At 46.2% G+C, this 16,024-nt stretch overlaps 1 protein-coding gene across 3 annotated transcripts in view; it reads right to left on the reverse strand.

Annotated features, from left to right (window-relative positions):
* Nucleotides 1–4,380: 4,380 nt before the first annotated feature.
* Cdkl4 (cyclin dependent kinase like 4) overlaps nucleotides 4,381–16,024 on the reverse strand; it is a 46,561-nt gene continuing 34,917 nt past the window's right edge. For all 3 annotated transcript variants that reach the window (XM_052746380.1, XM_052746379.1, XM_052746378.1), the window contains exons 8-10: nucleotides 13,304–13,360; nucleotides 10,412–10,531; nucleotides 4,381–6,279 (exon numbers count right to left, since the gene is read on the reverse strand). In XM_052746380.1, coding sequence (XP_052602340.1) covers nucleotides 6,178–6,279; nucleotides 10,412–10,531; nucleotides 13,304–13,360 — 279 coding nt within the window. In that variant the 3' untranslated portion in view covers nucleotides 4,381–6,177. The remainder of the gene's footprint in view (nucleotides 6,280–10,411; nucleotides 10,532–13,303; nucleotides 13,361–16,024) is intronic.

The following is a 16,024-nucleotide window of genomic DNA, read 5'->3' on the forward strand; positions in this document are numbered from 1 at the left end:
CCTCCGCCACATAGCAAGTTTGAGGCCAGCCTGGGCTATATGAGATCCTATCTGAAAAGGCAAACGAAACCCAAATGGATACTAAATATTAAGAACACTACTATGATACAGGGCTGTGAAAGAATTCATGAGATGGTTTGCTGTAAATTGTTCCGGAACACAGTCATCTTGATCTATACGATTAGCCATCACCTCTTACGCAATTTTAGCAAATTAAGGAACTGTGTGCACATCTGTATACACATGAAGAGATGGAGAGAGAAAACAGGTGGTGGTGGTGGGGGGGGCTGGAGAGATGGCTCAGTGGTTAAGAGCACTGGCTGCTCTTCCAGAGGTCGGGAGTTCAATTCCCAGTAACCACATGGTGGCTCACAACCATCCATAATGAGATTTGGTGTTCTCTTCTGGCCGGCAGGCATCCACGCAGGCAGAATATTGTATACATAATAAATAAATCTTAAAAGAAAAATTAAAAAACAAAACCCAACAACAACAAAAACGGGTGGTTTGTAATATGGTCAGTTCTTGGTGCTGGAGAGATGGCTCAGAGGTTAAGAGCACTGGCTGTTCTTCCAGAGGTCCTGAGTTCAATTCCCAGCAACCACATGGTGGCTCACAACCATCTGTAGTGAGATCTGGCGCCCTCTTCTGGCCTGAAGGGACACATGCAGGCAGAACACTGTATATGTAATAAATAAATAAATCTTTAAAAAAAAAATATGGTCAGTTCTTATTTTGTTCTTGGTCACCAGTGTGGTCTAAGTGTCTAGAACAGAGCATTGCCATTTCTCCAGTAACACAAACACAGAGACTTCCCAGATTAATGCCACGTGACCCTGCTGCAAGCGTGGAAAATGACTGCTACCTCATACCACGGCTGGAAAGAGAACTTGCAAAAAAAGCCTTTCTGAGGAGTGTCTTGGCAACATGTACCGTAAGCAGTAACAGGCTGCAGACTTGCTGACCCAGCGGTTCCATTTGGAGCTGTTTATCCAGATGGAAATCTCGTTTAGTAGATGCGTGCAAAGACCTACCATGCAGATACCCAAAGCATCGATAGTAAAAGCAAAAACTAGCAACAACCGAAAGCCTGGATAAGGTGATGGATACTCATTTAAATATTTAAATTTATTTTGCTTTATGTATATGAATGTTTTACAGGCCTGCATGTATGCACATCACGTGCATGTCTATTGGATCCCCTGGAAATGGGGTTTCGGGTGGTTATGAGACTTCATATGGGGTGCCTGGGAATTGAACCCAAGTCCTCTGTGAGAGCAAAAAGTGCTCTTTACCATGAAGCCACCTCCCTAGCCCCCGTTATGAACATGTAATCAAAAGATGCAAATATTCACAGTATGTCTAATTGACAAGGGACAGTCACAAAAGCTATGGCCAGGGCAATTTTACTTCTGAGAAACACGTGTGTGTGTGTGTGTGTGTGTGTGTGTGTGTGTGTGTGTGTGTGTACAGAAAATGATTAAAATGTACATGTGTAGAATCTAAACAGCCAGGTTATTATCTCTAGTTGCTGAGGTCACGAGTTTCTTTCTTTCTTTTTCTTTTTTTTAAAATTTGGGTTTATCTGTATTTTCCAGATTGCCCATGAATAGATTATATTATTTTGGGGAGAAGAAAAGCCAGTACTATTTTTAACATTCTCATCATAGCAAATTTGTAAAATACTTAATCAAGCTGCAAAACAATATTAAAGGATGGTTACATAAAATGAGTATTAAGCATTTATTTGATTATTTCTTGAGATAGGAGCCTGAGGGAAAATATTTGGGGAAAAAAATTTGTCAGAGAAACCATCGCCTCTGTGATTCCAGGACTTCCTTTATTCCCTGGGAACATCGCAAGCGGGAAACTCAAGCTTCGTTCCAACTTGGACTTAAAGATCCGTTCTCTCCACCATGAACACTCTTCTTCATCAGAGAGCCTAGTATGCCCTAACCGGGCAGAAGTGGCATTCTTCCACTTCAGAGTGGCACCGAGTGGGTCTGTTTCTGTTCTGCCATTGTCTGTGGTGTAAGAACTTCAGTGCGCAACACCAAGCAACAGTGTGTAACACCAAGCAACAGTGTGCAACACCAAGCAAGCCGCCCAGCCCAGAGTCAAACTGCAAAAACCACCTCACACCTCCTAGATAGCTTTTGTTTGCTCAAAAATGAAAGCTGGGTTTGGGCGTGTAGGTGTGTGGGCTTGGGCTTGTGTGTGGGTGTGTGTGTGTGAGTGTGTAAAGCCACCCCACCCAGGATTCTACACTACAGAACTTAGCTCCTTTGCTGCAGACAGGAAAGAGCAGGGGACTCTTGCAGGAGGCTGAGAGGCTAGAGAACAGGGGACTAGCTTTCTGCGATGCTGGTCGAGCATGCACCCTGACTAGGGCACGCTTCTCTGTCCTCACCTTGCATTCCATCTACAACAGACCTGAGAAAAAGCTGTGTGTATCATTTCACAATGCACCCAACCGGGATAGACCCTGAAAGCCATCTCGTTTAACTGCTCATTGCCTACCATGAAGCCAGTGAAGAGCACAGCAGTTAGCAGCATGATCAGTTCTCCAATGCATTTGTTTGGAAGGAAAGAAGGCCCAGGGCCCAGGCTAGCATTAGGAAATATTTCAAGCACACAAAGTTTGTTTTAGGCATATTTTAGCACATTTTTAAACTTTTTTGTTTTTTGAGGTAGGGTCTCATAAAATATTTAAGGCAGAATGTGGGAGGCTTTTGTCTTGATTTGAACTCTTTTAGGCCAGCCATCTAGTAGGCAGAATTAGTTTTGGTTTTGCTCACTTTCAAGCCATAAAGACTTCAAAAGAGCTGGTGTGGTGATCCCAGCACTGGTGGATTGGGCGTGGAGGGGGAGGCACGAGGATCAGGAGTTCCAGGCTAGCCTTGTCTACCCAGCAAGCTCAAGCCCAGGCTGGGCAACAAGAGAGGCCACCTCAACACAAAACAGCAGCGGCGGCCACGGACCGACAACGGAGCCCGACAGCAAAACCCACCCAATCTGTGAGTAGTGAGCAAGGGGCAGAGAGCCTGTGCTGCCCGGATGTTACCCAGCAGAGCCCACCAGAGACTGGGAACCCTGGGAAAGTCTCTCCTGCACTGAAGAGGAGCGGGGACTGTGGAGATCCTGCCGTGGCTCCTTCAACTCAGGTAACAAGCATGGATTTGTTTCCAGTGGTGAGCCAGCTGTTACCGCTTCTCTCCCCCTCCCCCCAAATCTTCCTTCACCCTTCCCTTTGTGCTAGCTAGTTCACAAATTGACCTTTGACCTACACACACCTACACACACACACACACACACACACACACCTACACACACACACCCACACACACACACACACACACACACACACACACACACACACCCCTCAGCATGCCTGTCCCTCTCCAGACATTAGAGAAACAGGTATAACTAAAGACATGTTTAAGTCTTAGAGGGTGATGAGAATAATATATCATATAGCATCTTAGATTACAAAGCATATAATACAATTTTTTTATTGTTTCATACAATACTCTTTTTTTTTTTTCAATGCTGGGGTTTGAACTCAGGGCCTCAGGCATTTTAGGTTGTCTTCTCAGAGAGAAGAAATAGAGCTGCCAGGCCTTTAAGGGCTCAGTTCAGTCTGTGCCTCAAGAGGTCACAAAGTCATCCTGGATGGTGGGATGAAGGAGACTTCACTTCTTGATGGAACAAACAAACAAACAAACAAAAATAAATGCTTAAGAGTGAGGTAGAGAAAGGACTGAGGAATACATCCCACCTCTGATCGCCATGCGTGCCCACTGGGTGAGTGCACCACACACAGGTGTGTACGTGCATACACACACACACACACACACACACACACACACACACACTCACACACACACCACAGATAGTGGAAGCAGAAAGATTAGTTGGAGAGAAAGGAAGCGCAGCATATTCCAACAGTGACCTCACTCATGAGGAATTGCTTTTCTCTCCTTTGATCCTTGGTCTACGTTTGGTCTGGAATCCTTCTCCCCTTTGGAAGCCCACACCAAGCACTCTGCAGGCTCACACCGGAGAAGACACAAGACCACGCTGCATTCTGCAGGACTATAAAGGGGCGGAGAAACGTGCTGATGGATTGGAACGGAAAGACTCTTGCAGCCTTCTGGTAAAGTTGCCTAGATGTTCTCGGGGCTGGTTGGGCTGGAAGAGATTTGGTTAGGTTCCCATCTGTCCAAATTCCCACAAGATCAGTTTGCTGGGTCAGCTGCTCAGACATTGCAACCTGTCAGAAAGCACGTGGTGGGATTCACAGACAGAGGTGACTGTTTTTCTGACTTGAGTATGAAGCATTAGGCGATCGTTGATTTGAATAGAAATTAGGAGACAGAACTGTTTCTGGCTTTTATTAAAATAAATTAAAGAACAGTCAAGTTAAGTTAAATACACAAATATACAGTCACTGAAGTGCTTAATCCTTATACAGCTTTTCTAAATATCTTCAGTTGAACATTTTAAATGCCACGATATTATGCATTTAACATAATTCAGTCAAAACTGCTTTGTAGTAAACTCTACTGTTACGCTAATTATTAAATGCTAATTAACAATAGTTACAGTTTCAAGTGATCTGAAATAGCCAGGCTTCTATACAAACACATTCTAAAACAATCAGCAAACACTAAGCATTCTTCAGAGTAATGATTTAGAGACACGGTCAGAGACTGCCATTAACAATTCTAATTAGTTTGCTTTTGTTTTGTTGGAGACAACCTCACTGTGCAGCCTTGGCTGGCCTTGAACTTGGAATCTCCCTTTCTCCCCCTTGATACAAGCCTATACCACCATGCCTGGAAAATGCTAGCCCAGCTAAGCCTCAATCAAACATTTCACTATTAGGATAAGAATTTATACTGTATCAAGCTGATAATAGAAAAATAAATAAATCAATAAAAATGGGGGAAAAATGCTAGCCCAGCATGGTCTTGAACTCTACAAGGAGCCAAGGACAGTGACTTTGAATTTCTTTTCTTTTCTTTTTTTTTAATTTAATTTAATTTTATTTTTTTGGTATGAGTGCTCTATCTGCACACATGCCTACATGCCAGAAGAGAGCATCAGGTCCCATTATAGATGGTTGTGAGCCACCATGTGGTTGCTGGGAATTGAACTTGGGACCTCTGGAAGAACGGCCGGTGCTCTTAACCTCTGAGCCATCTCTCCAGCCCCTACTAGCAAGATCTTTAGATATTTCAACAAATGACAACAATGACATTCTACATACGTATGAATTATACATATTTTATATGTCCAGCAGCAGGGATTGGGCTCAGTCAACTTTCAGAGAGTGGGTGTTAAGACATGGTCTTGCTATATAGACCAGGCTGGCCTCCAGTGAGGCCTTTGACTTTCACATAAGGTCCTCCCCCCCTCCCCCCCCCCAGTAGATTAAAAAAGAAGAAAAAGAAAAAGAAAGCATGGTGCCCCAGGGACAGCCTTAGAGTGGGCAGCCAGTGATTCAGGGACATTACTGTCATGTGGTGGGTGATTCCTTGTAGTCTGCCTGCTATAGGTCGTGTATGGAATTTTCTAACTCGCTGTAAAAGCAGAATCATCAATGCCTCACGAGAAAGAGACAGCAGAGTGTTCCCTGGGGTCAATAGGTAAACCTAGATCACCTTTCACACTCACCATGCTACAGCAATGTAAATGCAGAATAAAGAAGACTGGGCTCCACTGAGAAGAACTTCCAGTGTGGAAGCTCAATGTCGTGCCCTCTGTCGACAGCAGCCAGCAGATCTGCTTCTGCTCAGGATGTTATACAGTCAGCTGAAGAGAGATGACGCATGGAAATCGTCCCCTAAATCGAAGTGGAAGCCCACAGAGTCGCAGTGTCTAAGAAGTACAACTCTGATGGAATTGAAAGCATCTCCTCCGTGTGTGTGTGTGTGTGTGTGTGTGTGTGTGTGTGTGTGCCATTTTGGCATTACGGTATTTAAAGAGACTGTTCTAGGAGACGGAGTTGGCGTGGAGAAGCCACAGGGAAAGGAATCAGAATCCTCAGAGCGAATCGCTTCTCGGAGGCACCTTCATTTTCACACTGCTCGTTCGCGTTGGGAACACTGAGGATTCCTATCTCGTACAAAAATATCTACATATTAAGTGAGCGCACCGGGAGGAACAGCTTCCCTAAATGTTAGGGAGATGGTCAAATTTTAACTGGAGGACTTGTTTTCTTCCATCAGGTGTGGGGGAGATGTAGCTTCCAGGTATAAGAGGCAACAGTTGATTCTGATAGCAGAACAAGACAAAAAATGAGAAAGCAAATTGAAAACCGTTTCTACGGGTGCCGTTTGGGTTAGAAGAGTTAAGGTAAACAACAATAACGAAGACACACACACACAGAGCACAAAGATGGCAAAACTCACCAATTTTAAAATTATTCTTGCTCCCTTTGCCAAAAATTGTGCTCCTCTGATACTTGAATGGAAAGTTTGGTTCTGTGAGCTATTTTCAGGGTTCTCGTGGTTGTACTATTGCCTACTTCAATATGGTGCTTCTGAGCGTGCAGTCCAGGTTTAAAAGATTTTCACCAGCTATTCCGCAAGAATCCCCTGGAGACAGCATCCTGCCCGCATCATGGTTTTAAAAAGGGGGCCTCTCCCTCTATCTGCTGACACTGGTCTTAAGGAAGTGGTTGCTTACCATGCAGAGACCCAGCGTCTAGTCTAGGTACACAGTTGAACTCCTGAGGCAAAGCCACGGGAGGGAAAAGACCCTTGAGTAGCCTGTCTCCCTTCTTCCTTCCTTCCTTTCTTTTACATAGAATAACAGAATGGCAGCAGTCCATCAGGGATAGGAAGCCGACATGAAAGAACCCTTTAGGAGTGACGTTTATTAGGAGAAAGGGTCTTGAGACCAAGATTGGACCTTGAGGTTGAGCGGGGGAGACATTAGACAGTAATGGTACAATATGTGTGAGAGGTAAATACGATGGGACCTTCAAGGGAAAGAGAAGCTTCCGAATAAGAACCTGGACAGGACTTCATGAAGAAAATAGCCGTGCCAGGACGGCCGAGTGGCCCAAGGCGCCAGACTCACGAGTGAGGATGTGAGAGACAGGGAGAAAAAGAGAGCTGCCAGGAAAGGGGTGCAGAGCTCCCTTCAGACAAAGTCCCCCGAGCAATCCCTAGGACAAAGAGGTATCAGGCGTTTCGATGCTTTTGGGGGGTGCTGGGAAGTTGTACTCTACGTGATTCGGTTGGGCACAACACACTCGAGAGAGTGTGGGTGAACCAGGTCCCGGTTAGGACCATAAATTACAGGCTAAAAAAAACACAGCACAGAACAGCTTCCTTTTTTTTTTTTTTTTTTTTTTTTTTTGGTTTTTCGAGACAGGGTTTCTCTGTGTAGCTTTGCGCCTTTCCTGGAACTCACTTGGTAGCCCAGGCTGGCCTCGAACTCACAGAGATCCGCCTGGCTCTGCCTCCCGAGTGCTGGGATTAAAGGCGCGCGCCACCACCGCCCGGCCAGAACAGCTTCCTAACTCTGTGTCCCAGGGAGAGTTTCAGGGGGAGGCGTGGCCTGATCTCTTCTGGGGATCAGACCTCACGCAGGAGTGACCACTGTCTTAAAGGGCATTGCTGTTTCCCAGCACTTGTCTTTTTAAAGTTCTCCTCTTTTTTGGGGGGGTGGGGCGGGGCTGGTCTTTTATGGGGATCCTCTCCATTAGGATTGTAGAGAAATGTGTAATAAACTCAAGGCTCTACCACTCAGGAAAACCTCAAAATCTCCAAACTCCTTTTTTTTGGAGACAGGGAAACAGGATCTCGATGTGTATGCCAGGCTAGCCTTAAACTTTCATCAGTCTCCCACCCCCACCTACAGAATGCTGGATACTGGCATTATGGGTATGCATGACCATGACCAGCCAGTCCATCTGTCTGTCCTCTGTCCACCCTTCCACTCCCCATCCCTCTCTCCCCCACCTCTCTCCTTTCTTTCTTATGGCTGGGTCGCAGCAGCTCAAACTTCCTATGCAGCCAAGACAAAGAGCGTGGACCATGGATTGCTGACCCTCTTGCCTCTGTCTCCCAAGTTCTGGAACTACAAGTACCGAGCGTGTCCCCCCACCTCCAAGCCCTCCCCCCCTCCGCCCCCCGTTTATGCACTGCTGGGGATGCAGCTGCGTGCCTGGCTCAAGTTCCTTGAACTCGGGTCCTTGTCTTCCCCTCCTCTTTGCTTTGCTCTCTGGGGATCTGCGTGGGCTGGGTAAGGTCTCACAGTGGGTACATTATGGGGCCCACCACGTGTGGGTGGAGAGGATGCAGTTTACCAAGGAAGCCCACCAGCACCAAATGTGATGTTGGTAAGCGAGATTACCTAACGCCTGCCTGCCGCGCTTCCGTTTCTTACTCTTTGGTCGACAGTGGGCCTTTGGAAATCCTCTGTAACAGTGGTTTTCAACCTGGGGGGTGGCTACCACTTTGGAGTCAAATGACCCTTTCACAGGGGTCGCCTAAGACCATCAGAAAACACAGAGATTTACACTACGATTCATAACAGTAGCAACATTACAGTTACGAAGTAGCGACGAAAATGATCTTATGGTTGGGGGCCAGCACAACACGAGGAACTGTATTAAAGGGTCACAGTGTTAGGAAGGTTGAGAACCACTGCAGTCTGTAAAGTTCCTGGTTGGTATTGGTGGGACACACTTGAAGGCAAGGCCAGTACTTCTATGATTTAAAGAGTGAGCACCCCCAAACCCTTTTAAGGCTAGTTCAAGGCTAGACTCCCAAGCAACAATTCAACTGGGGTACCCAGAGGTGGGGTAGGGGAGTAATAACGCAGCTTTTCCCACGATAACGGTGGGATGGGGTGGGGTGAGAGGTTCTCAAGGCAGCAGGGCTTTTCCTATACATTCATATTGTATTTCAGATCATTGTCTCAGCCTCATCAACAAGCCCTAATCTTTATTAAAATTCTAAAGACTGACTTTACTTGAATGTGTATGAGTATTTTGGCTGCATGTATGTATGTGTGCCACAGGTTTACCTGGTACATGCGGGGGTCAGAGGAGGGCATCAGAGCCCCTGGAACTGGAGTTACAGAAGGTTGTGAACCACCGTGTGGGTGCTGGGAACTGAACTAGTGTCCTCTGCAAGAGGAACAGGCGTTTGTAACCACTGAGCCCCATCTTCAGCCCCAAGCCCTGATCTATTTGTTATTTAAGCATAAGGGCTGAGCTTGACTTGCAAGCAATTGGTACTGAAAAGTAAGAGGACCTGTGCAATAAAAATTTGGATACCTAGCAATTTTGTTTACATGGAAATAAGCAAATAAACAATTAAAAATTAGATCAAAGATGGGAGATTAATCAAATACAAAATGTATCCATCATTAGCCACTGATAAAATTACCAAGTGGGTTTATTAATAAATAACATCTATTTAGTTTATTTCAATGAGAGTAAGTACCTTTTATGTTACATATTATTTATTTTTGGTGCTGATGAGGAGAAAAAAATTCAAGACAAGCCTACTATCATGAAGTTTGTTTTAACTTTGAGATTTTCTGCCGCGTCGATGTTTCTCACGGGAGTCTGCTGTCTTGTTCCGTCATACTAGCCCATTTTATGATCGATAGCTTGGCTAATAGGCAAGGGCTCCATCACTGAGCTATCCCCCAGCCCGGTTTCTTCCTTTTGATCTGGAAAAGGCTGTCTTGGTGGTTCTCACCCTTCCTAATGCTGCGACCCTTTCATACAGTTCCTCATGTTGTGGTGATGCCCCCCCCGCCCCGCAACCATAAGATTATTTTCATTGCTACTTCATAACTGTCATTTTACTACTGTTGTGAATCATAATGTAAAAATTACGTTTTCTGGTGGTCTTAGGTGACCCCGAAGAGGTCACAGTCCACAGGTTGAGAAACACTGATCTAGAGGCTACTGAAAGGGTTGGGATCCTGTCCCAGTGATGGCAAAATTCACAATGGCAATTGTGATCAGGGTACCGTTGTGAGGGTTTAGGTACGCCACCTGGCAGGCTGTATATCCCGCCAATGTAACAGAAAGGATGCAGTGTCTGATTCAAGGGCAATCTGAGCACGATGCTGTTCACCTCGACTCCCGGCCACTTGGGAGGCCGAGGCAGGAGGGTCACGTGAGCCCACCAACTGGAGACTGACCTGGGAAGCCTACTGATAGCCCAACCATAGGAACGTGTGGTCAGAATGAGATCTGCCGACAAGCTGGGTCCTTTGCGGTTGTATGTGTATTCCAGCAATCACCGATATTTACTGAGATAAACAACTAAGTCAGAACAGCCGCAACCGAAGCTTTGAAAAAGCTTTGAAAAAGGAGAAAAAGGGGGAGACAGGGTGTTTCTAGACTGCTTCACGTGGTGAGCACCCGAGGTACCTGCGGACGCCTCCTGCGGGCTTTCCTTTTCATTTGCTCCTCTCGGAAAGAGTCGAAGTAGGCGCTGTCCAGCAGCTGGGCGCAGGTCAGCCTGTCGTCCGGGTTCATCTTCAGACAGCCCTTCGGGAGGGGAGACAAAGCAAAGTCGATGCCAGAGACGGGGCTCACGTGGTGACTGGGCACCCCAAACTCCCACGGATAAATGGGTAAATGGTCTAAGGAGGCAAGCGGCAGGCTGGACGCCGGCGGCAGGGAGCTCGCTGAGCGCTGGAACCGGGTGCCTGTAACCTTAGCACTCAGAAGGCGAGAGGATCAGAGTTCAAGATCATCCTCGACTACGTGAGTTCAAGGTCAGCCTGTGCCAGTGCCTCGTGAACCTCTGTCACCAAAAATACCAAAAAACAAATAAACAAACAAAAAAACCCAGGAACACCTCCCCCCAGAAATTAATTAAATAAATAAATCATCAAATTATTGAGTCCTTGTTTGTTATAGCTTTTTTTTCTTTTTTGAGAGAGAGTATCATTTAGCTCAAATTGTCCTTGAACTTGCAATATAACGAAAGGTGATGTTAAACTCCTGATCGTGTCTCCACTTTCCAAGTGCTGGGATTACAGGCATGTGCCACCACACCCGGCTGAGTCCTTGGAACTCTTTCACAGCGAGACATGCTCTTGGCACTCAGACTTTCATGTGTGCATGCATGCATGTGTGTCTATGTGTTCATGCATGGTTCTGCATGTGTATATGCATGTGTGCATGTGTGTATGACTGCTTGTGTATGCATGCATGTGTGTATGTGTGCATGTGTGTGTGCTCATGCATGTGTAGGGGCATACATATATGTGCAGATAAGCCTGCTCATGTGTGCCTGTGGAGGCCTGAGGTTGATGGTGGGAGTCGCTCTTGATCATTCTCCACCTTATTCATCAAGCTGGCCAGTATAGCTACTCTAGCTACCTAGACGGCTACGGAATGCCCCTTCTCTGCCTTTTGGGAGCTGGGCTCACAGGCAGGCTGCCACGCACGCTGGCATTTATGTTCAGGGGATCCAAACACAGCAAATGCTTCTCCACGGAGTCCCCTCCCTGACCTCCCACTGGGACTTCTAAGAGAAGACTGGGAGGCCCCCCGCGCATCAGGGGCTGTCTCTCATCCGTGACATCTTTTCACCGTGAGTGGAAGCCGTTTGTCCAGTCTGGAGGCATGAGTGTCACCAGGAACACGTTAGAAATTCAAGTTCCAGGTCCTACCCTCACCTGCCGAAGGGGGAGGTGGAGGTTTGAGGCCAGCCTGGGCTACACGATACCTTAGCTTGTCTTATGTTTTGGGGGGGGGGAGTGAGATGGCTCAGAGGGTAAAGGTGCTTGCTGCTAAGATTGACAGGGGTCTATCTCAGGGACCCACACAGCAGGAGAAAGAACCAACTTCCACAAGTTGTCCTGTGACCCCCACATATGTGTTGCAGCATGTACACACACACACACACACACACACACACACACACACACACACACACACACACACACACACCGTAAAGATCAGATCAAAAATGGAAAGACTAAGCAAACACAATCAACCAATCAACAGCCTCTGGTGAACTGAAAATCACCATGTGGGTTTATTAATAAATAACATTCATCTATTCAGTTTATTTCAATGATAGGTAATAAATATCTTCTATATGTTAGATATTGGTTTTGGTGCCATCAAAGAAATAAAAAAAGAAAATCAAGGAACGTGGAGCCGCTAGTCATATTACATCCACATGAGCAGGAAGCAGTGAATTAATGCTTCCTGCTAGTGCCCAGCTCACTTTCTCCACTCCTACCCAACCCAGGATCCCCTGCCCAGGGGATGGTTCCACCCACGGTGGGCAGGTTTTCCCACCTCAGCTAATTTAATCAAGATAATCCCCCACCACAGACGTGCCCATAGGCCAACCTACTCTAGAAAATCCCTCATCGAGTCCCCTTCCTTCCCTGGGTGATTCTAGGCTGTATCATGTTGGCAATCACAGCTAACTGCCACACTTTCAAGTTCATCACATTTTCATTCTGAAATCATTTACATTCTTATGTGGGGTTTTCAATCCATGGAAATGGACTTCCCTAAATGCGTTGTTTATTCAAAGAGCATTTTCAGAATCTAAGACGAGGCTGCCATCTGAGATGCTCTGGAGCTTCAGACCAAGAACAATGTCTTGCTTGAGTAATTTTTTTTTTTTCAAGACAGGGTTTCTCTGTGGAGCCCTGGCTGTCCTGGAACTCACTCTGTAGACCAGGCTGGCCTCAAACTCACAGATCTGCCCGACTCTGCCTCCCGAGTGCTGGGATTAAAGGTATGCACCACCACTGCTGGGCACTTGGTTATTCTTTTGAGCACTGATATTGATTTGATGGAGAGAGGGCTCCTGAGTCCTCATCTCCCCAAATAACAGTTTCTGTTAAAAAGGGACAAGTTCATAGAGGGACTCCTCTCAGCCAGCTTCAAACCCGGTAAAAGGTCTGAAGTGGGGATTCGAGAAACAAACGGCAGAGTCCAACGTGGGGTTCATTTCATTCTAAAAAATAATTTAAAAGCTGTTTGTGAGAGGGTATGTGTGTGTATATGTGGGCACACATGTCGGGGTGGGGGTGGGGTCAGAGGATAACTGTGAAGTTAGTGCTCTCCATCTTTATGTGGGTTCCAGAAATTGAACTTAGGTCATCAGGCATATGCCCATGCCTTTATCCTCCTCCTCCTCCTCCTCCTCCTCCTCCTCCTCCTCCTCTTCCTCCTCCTAACATTTAAAATGACTATTCCCGACTTGGGCGATGTGTTCCGCACAGCCCCTCCCCCACCTCTGTGCTGAATGACCAGGTTCAGAAATTATAGTTAATTCCCACATACCTTCATGAAATTTAAAGCCACAGGCTGAACATTCGAGAATTTTTCTTCAAGAGTTTCCTGGAAAACAAAGAGATTCAGTGTTACCTAACCACAAAGTAATGAATATGTACATGTATGCATGTGTGTATTTCAGAGTCTTGGGGAGCTAAATTCACAGCCCGTGCATGCTAGGCAAACATTCATCTCCCTGCCCACAGTGTGTGTATAACAAAACACTTGGGAGAAATGCCCTTAATATGTTTGATGACGCTTTTTAAGTTTTTTTTTTTTGTTTTTTTGTTTTTCGAGACAGGGTTTCTCTGTATAGCTTTGCGCCTTTCCTGGGACTCACTTGGTAGCCCAGGCTGGCCTCGAACTCACAGAGATCTGCCTGGCTCTGCCTCCCGAGTGCTGGGATTAAAGGCGTGCGCCACCACCGCCCGGCTTAAGTTTTTTTTTTTTAAACACGCTTTTACATAATTTTGTAGTGCAGTATGAAGGTTCAGAGATCTAAAACTAGGGTTGCTTTCTTAATTTTGCAGTAGATTACTCTTGGTGCTAGTAATCCTGGGAGGCAAGGGAACAGGGACGCTTCAAATATGAAACACGCCCCACCGGAGATCCTGCCGCGGTAGTTGGCTGTTGGGGCCTGGCATGTGAACGAGGGTGCTCTGAGCATTCTTGAGAACATACTGACTCACATACTGAGAAACACTAGAGCAATCGATGGCAGGTGAAGCTTCTCAGAACAGCCCGGAGGGGAGAGAGTGGAGAAATCGCAAAGTTGATAGCAGCATTCTGCTTTTCAAACCGGACAGCAGAGGGGTGAATTTGCTGTATCTAATTCTTTACAGTAGACATGTGACATGAGTAATTCTTGTGTGAACCTTTTCTTTTTCCATTTTTTCATGTGTGTGCATGCATGTGTGGGGTGAATGTGCATGTGTGTGCTCATGGAGGCAAAGGTTGAGAGGTCAAGAATCGTCCCCTACTGTCCTCCACCTTTTCGCTGAGGCAGGGTCTCTCAAACCCAGAGCTTGTCAATATGGCTGGTCTCTCTAGCCCGCTGGCTTAGGAATCACTTTCTGAGGTGAGAACTATCAGCAGGCCACCACGACTAGCCAGCCTTTATATGGACCTGGGGGGCTTCCAAACTCTCTTCCTCACACTCAAATGAGACACATGCCTTCACTGCTGAGCCATCTGTCCAGCCCTCTTTTTTAACCTTTATCTTTAACCTTGTATTGTATTTGTGAATAATTTTACAAACTATGTATAGCAAAAAATAAAAAAAATAATAATAAAAAGAAAATCTTTGGTAAATGGAGGCATCACATGTCACCATGGACTTGAATCACATGGCATGTGGCACCATCCGGCTTCTCGGGTTTCCCATGTTTGAGCGTCCCTGGCTGCAGCACGGTGGTATGTGGTCATTCCTCTCCTGAAGGTTCTCTCTTTCCCTCCACTGGATGAGTGGGCAGACAGTACGGAGATGGTTTGTGCTGGTAGTGGCCTGAGACAGAATCTCTCTCTCTCTGTCTTCACGATGGCCCGGAACTCACTATGTAGACCAGGCTGACCTTCAACTTGTGGCATCCTCCTGCCTCTTGCTTCCCCAGAGCTGGGATTACAGGCTTGGGTCACAACACCAAGATCAACACGGTGTTTGGGGGGGGGGGTCAGACCCTGAGCTTAGGTGACCTGATAGAGGGAGCTAGACCAGGCTAGACTAGGAGCAGACATGTCCATGGATCAGGAACTGCAAGGGTACGGTAGATTTTGTAGAATGAACTTCCAGGAGGAAACGCAAATTCTGAAACAAAGGTGTTTATTTTTTATTTTATTTTTTTATGGAGGGCAGTGTGTAGCCCAGAGTCTCCTCTATGTTTCAGGCTGGACTTGAACTCATAATCCTGCAGCTACTGCCTCCCAGGTACTAGGATTATAGGCACACTGAGCCTGACTTGGAAAATGTTTTAATTTTTTATTTATTTCTATTGCTCTCAGGTTTGTCCTGTGAGATGGAAAAAACACTTGAGAGAGAACATACCTTCAAAATAAAGAAAGTTGTTTGAAGTACTATTTATTTGTGAGGAAATAATTATTTCAGGGAAAGTTAACTTTAGTGTTCGACCAAAAACATCAAGGTGTTGTGTGATACTGAGCATGATTTAAATTTAAATGTCCATGAATTATGGAAGAGTTAGGTCAGCCAAACTGTTACTTTCCTTTATCATCTTTTTTTTTTTTTTTTTTAGAGACACGGTTTCTTTGTGTAGCTTTGCACCTTTCCTGGAACTCACTCTGTAGCCCAGGCTGGCCTCGAACTCACAGAGATCCGCCTGGCTCTGCCTCCTGAGTGCTGGGATTAAAGGCGTGCGCCACCGCCGCCCGGCTTCCTTTATCATCTTTATTAATTATTAATTTGGTATGTATGTGGTGGTGGTGGTGGGTAGGTACACACGTGTGCCAGTGTGGAAACCACATAAGTGTGTGAGGAGACCAGAGGACGACACTTGGTGTCCTTCCCTATTGTATGCCTTACTTCCTTGAGTTAGAGTCTATCACTGAACCTGGAGCTGTTTTCAAGTCGGGCCAGCAGTCAGCAAGCCCCAGTGTCCCAGTGTCCCCTGTTCCCACTGCTGGCACTGTGGGTGTGTGGGCACAACCACACCCCCCTTTTTGCACGGGTGCTGGGCGCTCATTGTTTATATAGCAAGCGCTCTTAGCCTCTGAGCA

This window comes from Peromyscus californicus, unplaced genomic scaffold (genome assembly GCF_007827085.1).
Source record: "Peromyscus californicus insignis strain IS unplaced genomic scaffold, ASM782708v3 Scaffold_1__1_contigs__length_55948999, whole genome shotgun sequence".
Lineage (NCBI taxonomy): Eukaryota > Metazoa > Chordata > Mammalia > Rodentia > Cricetidae > Peromyscus > Peromyscus californicus.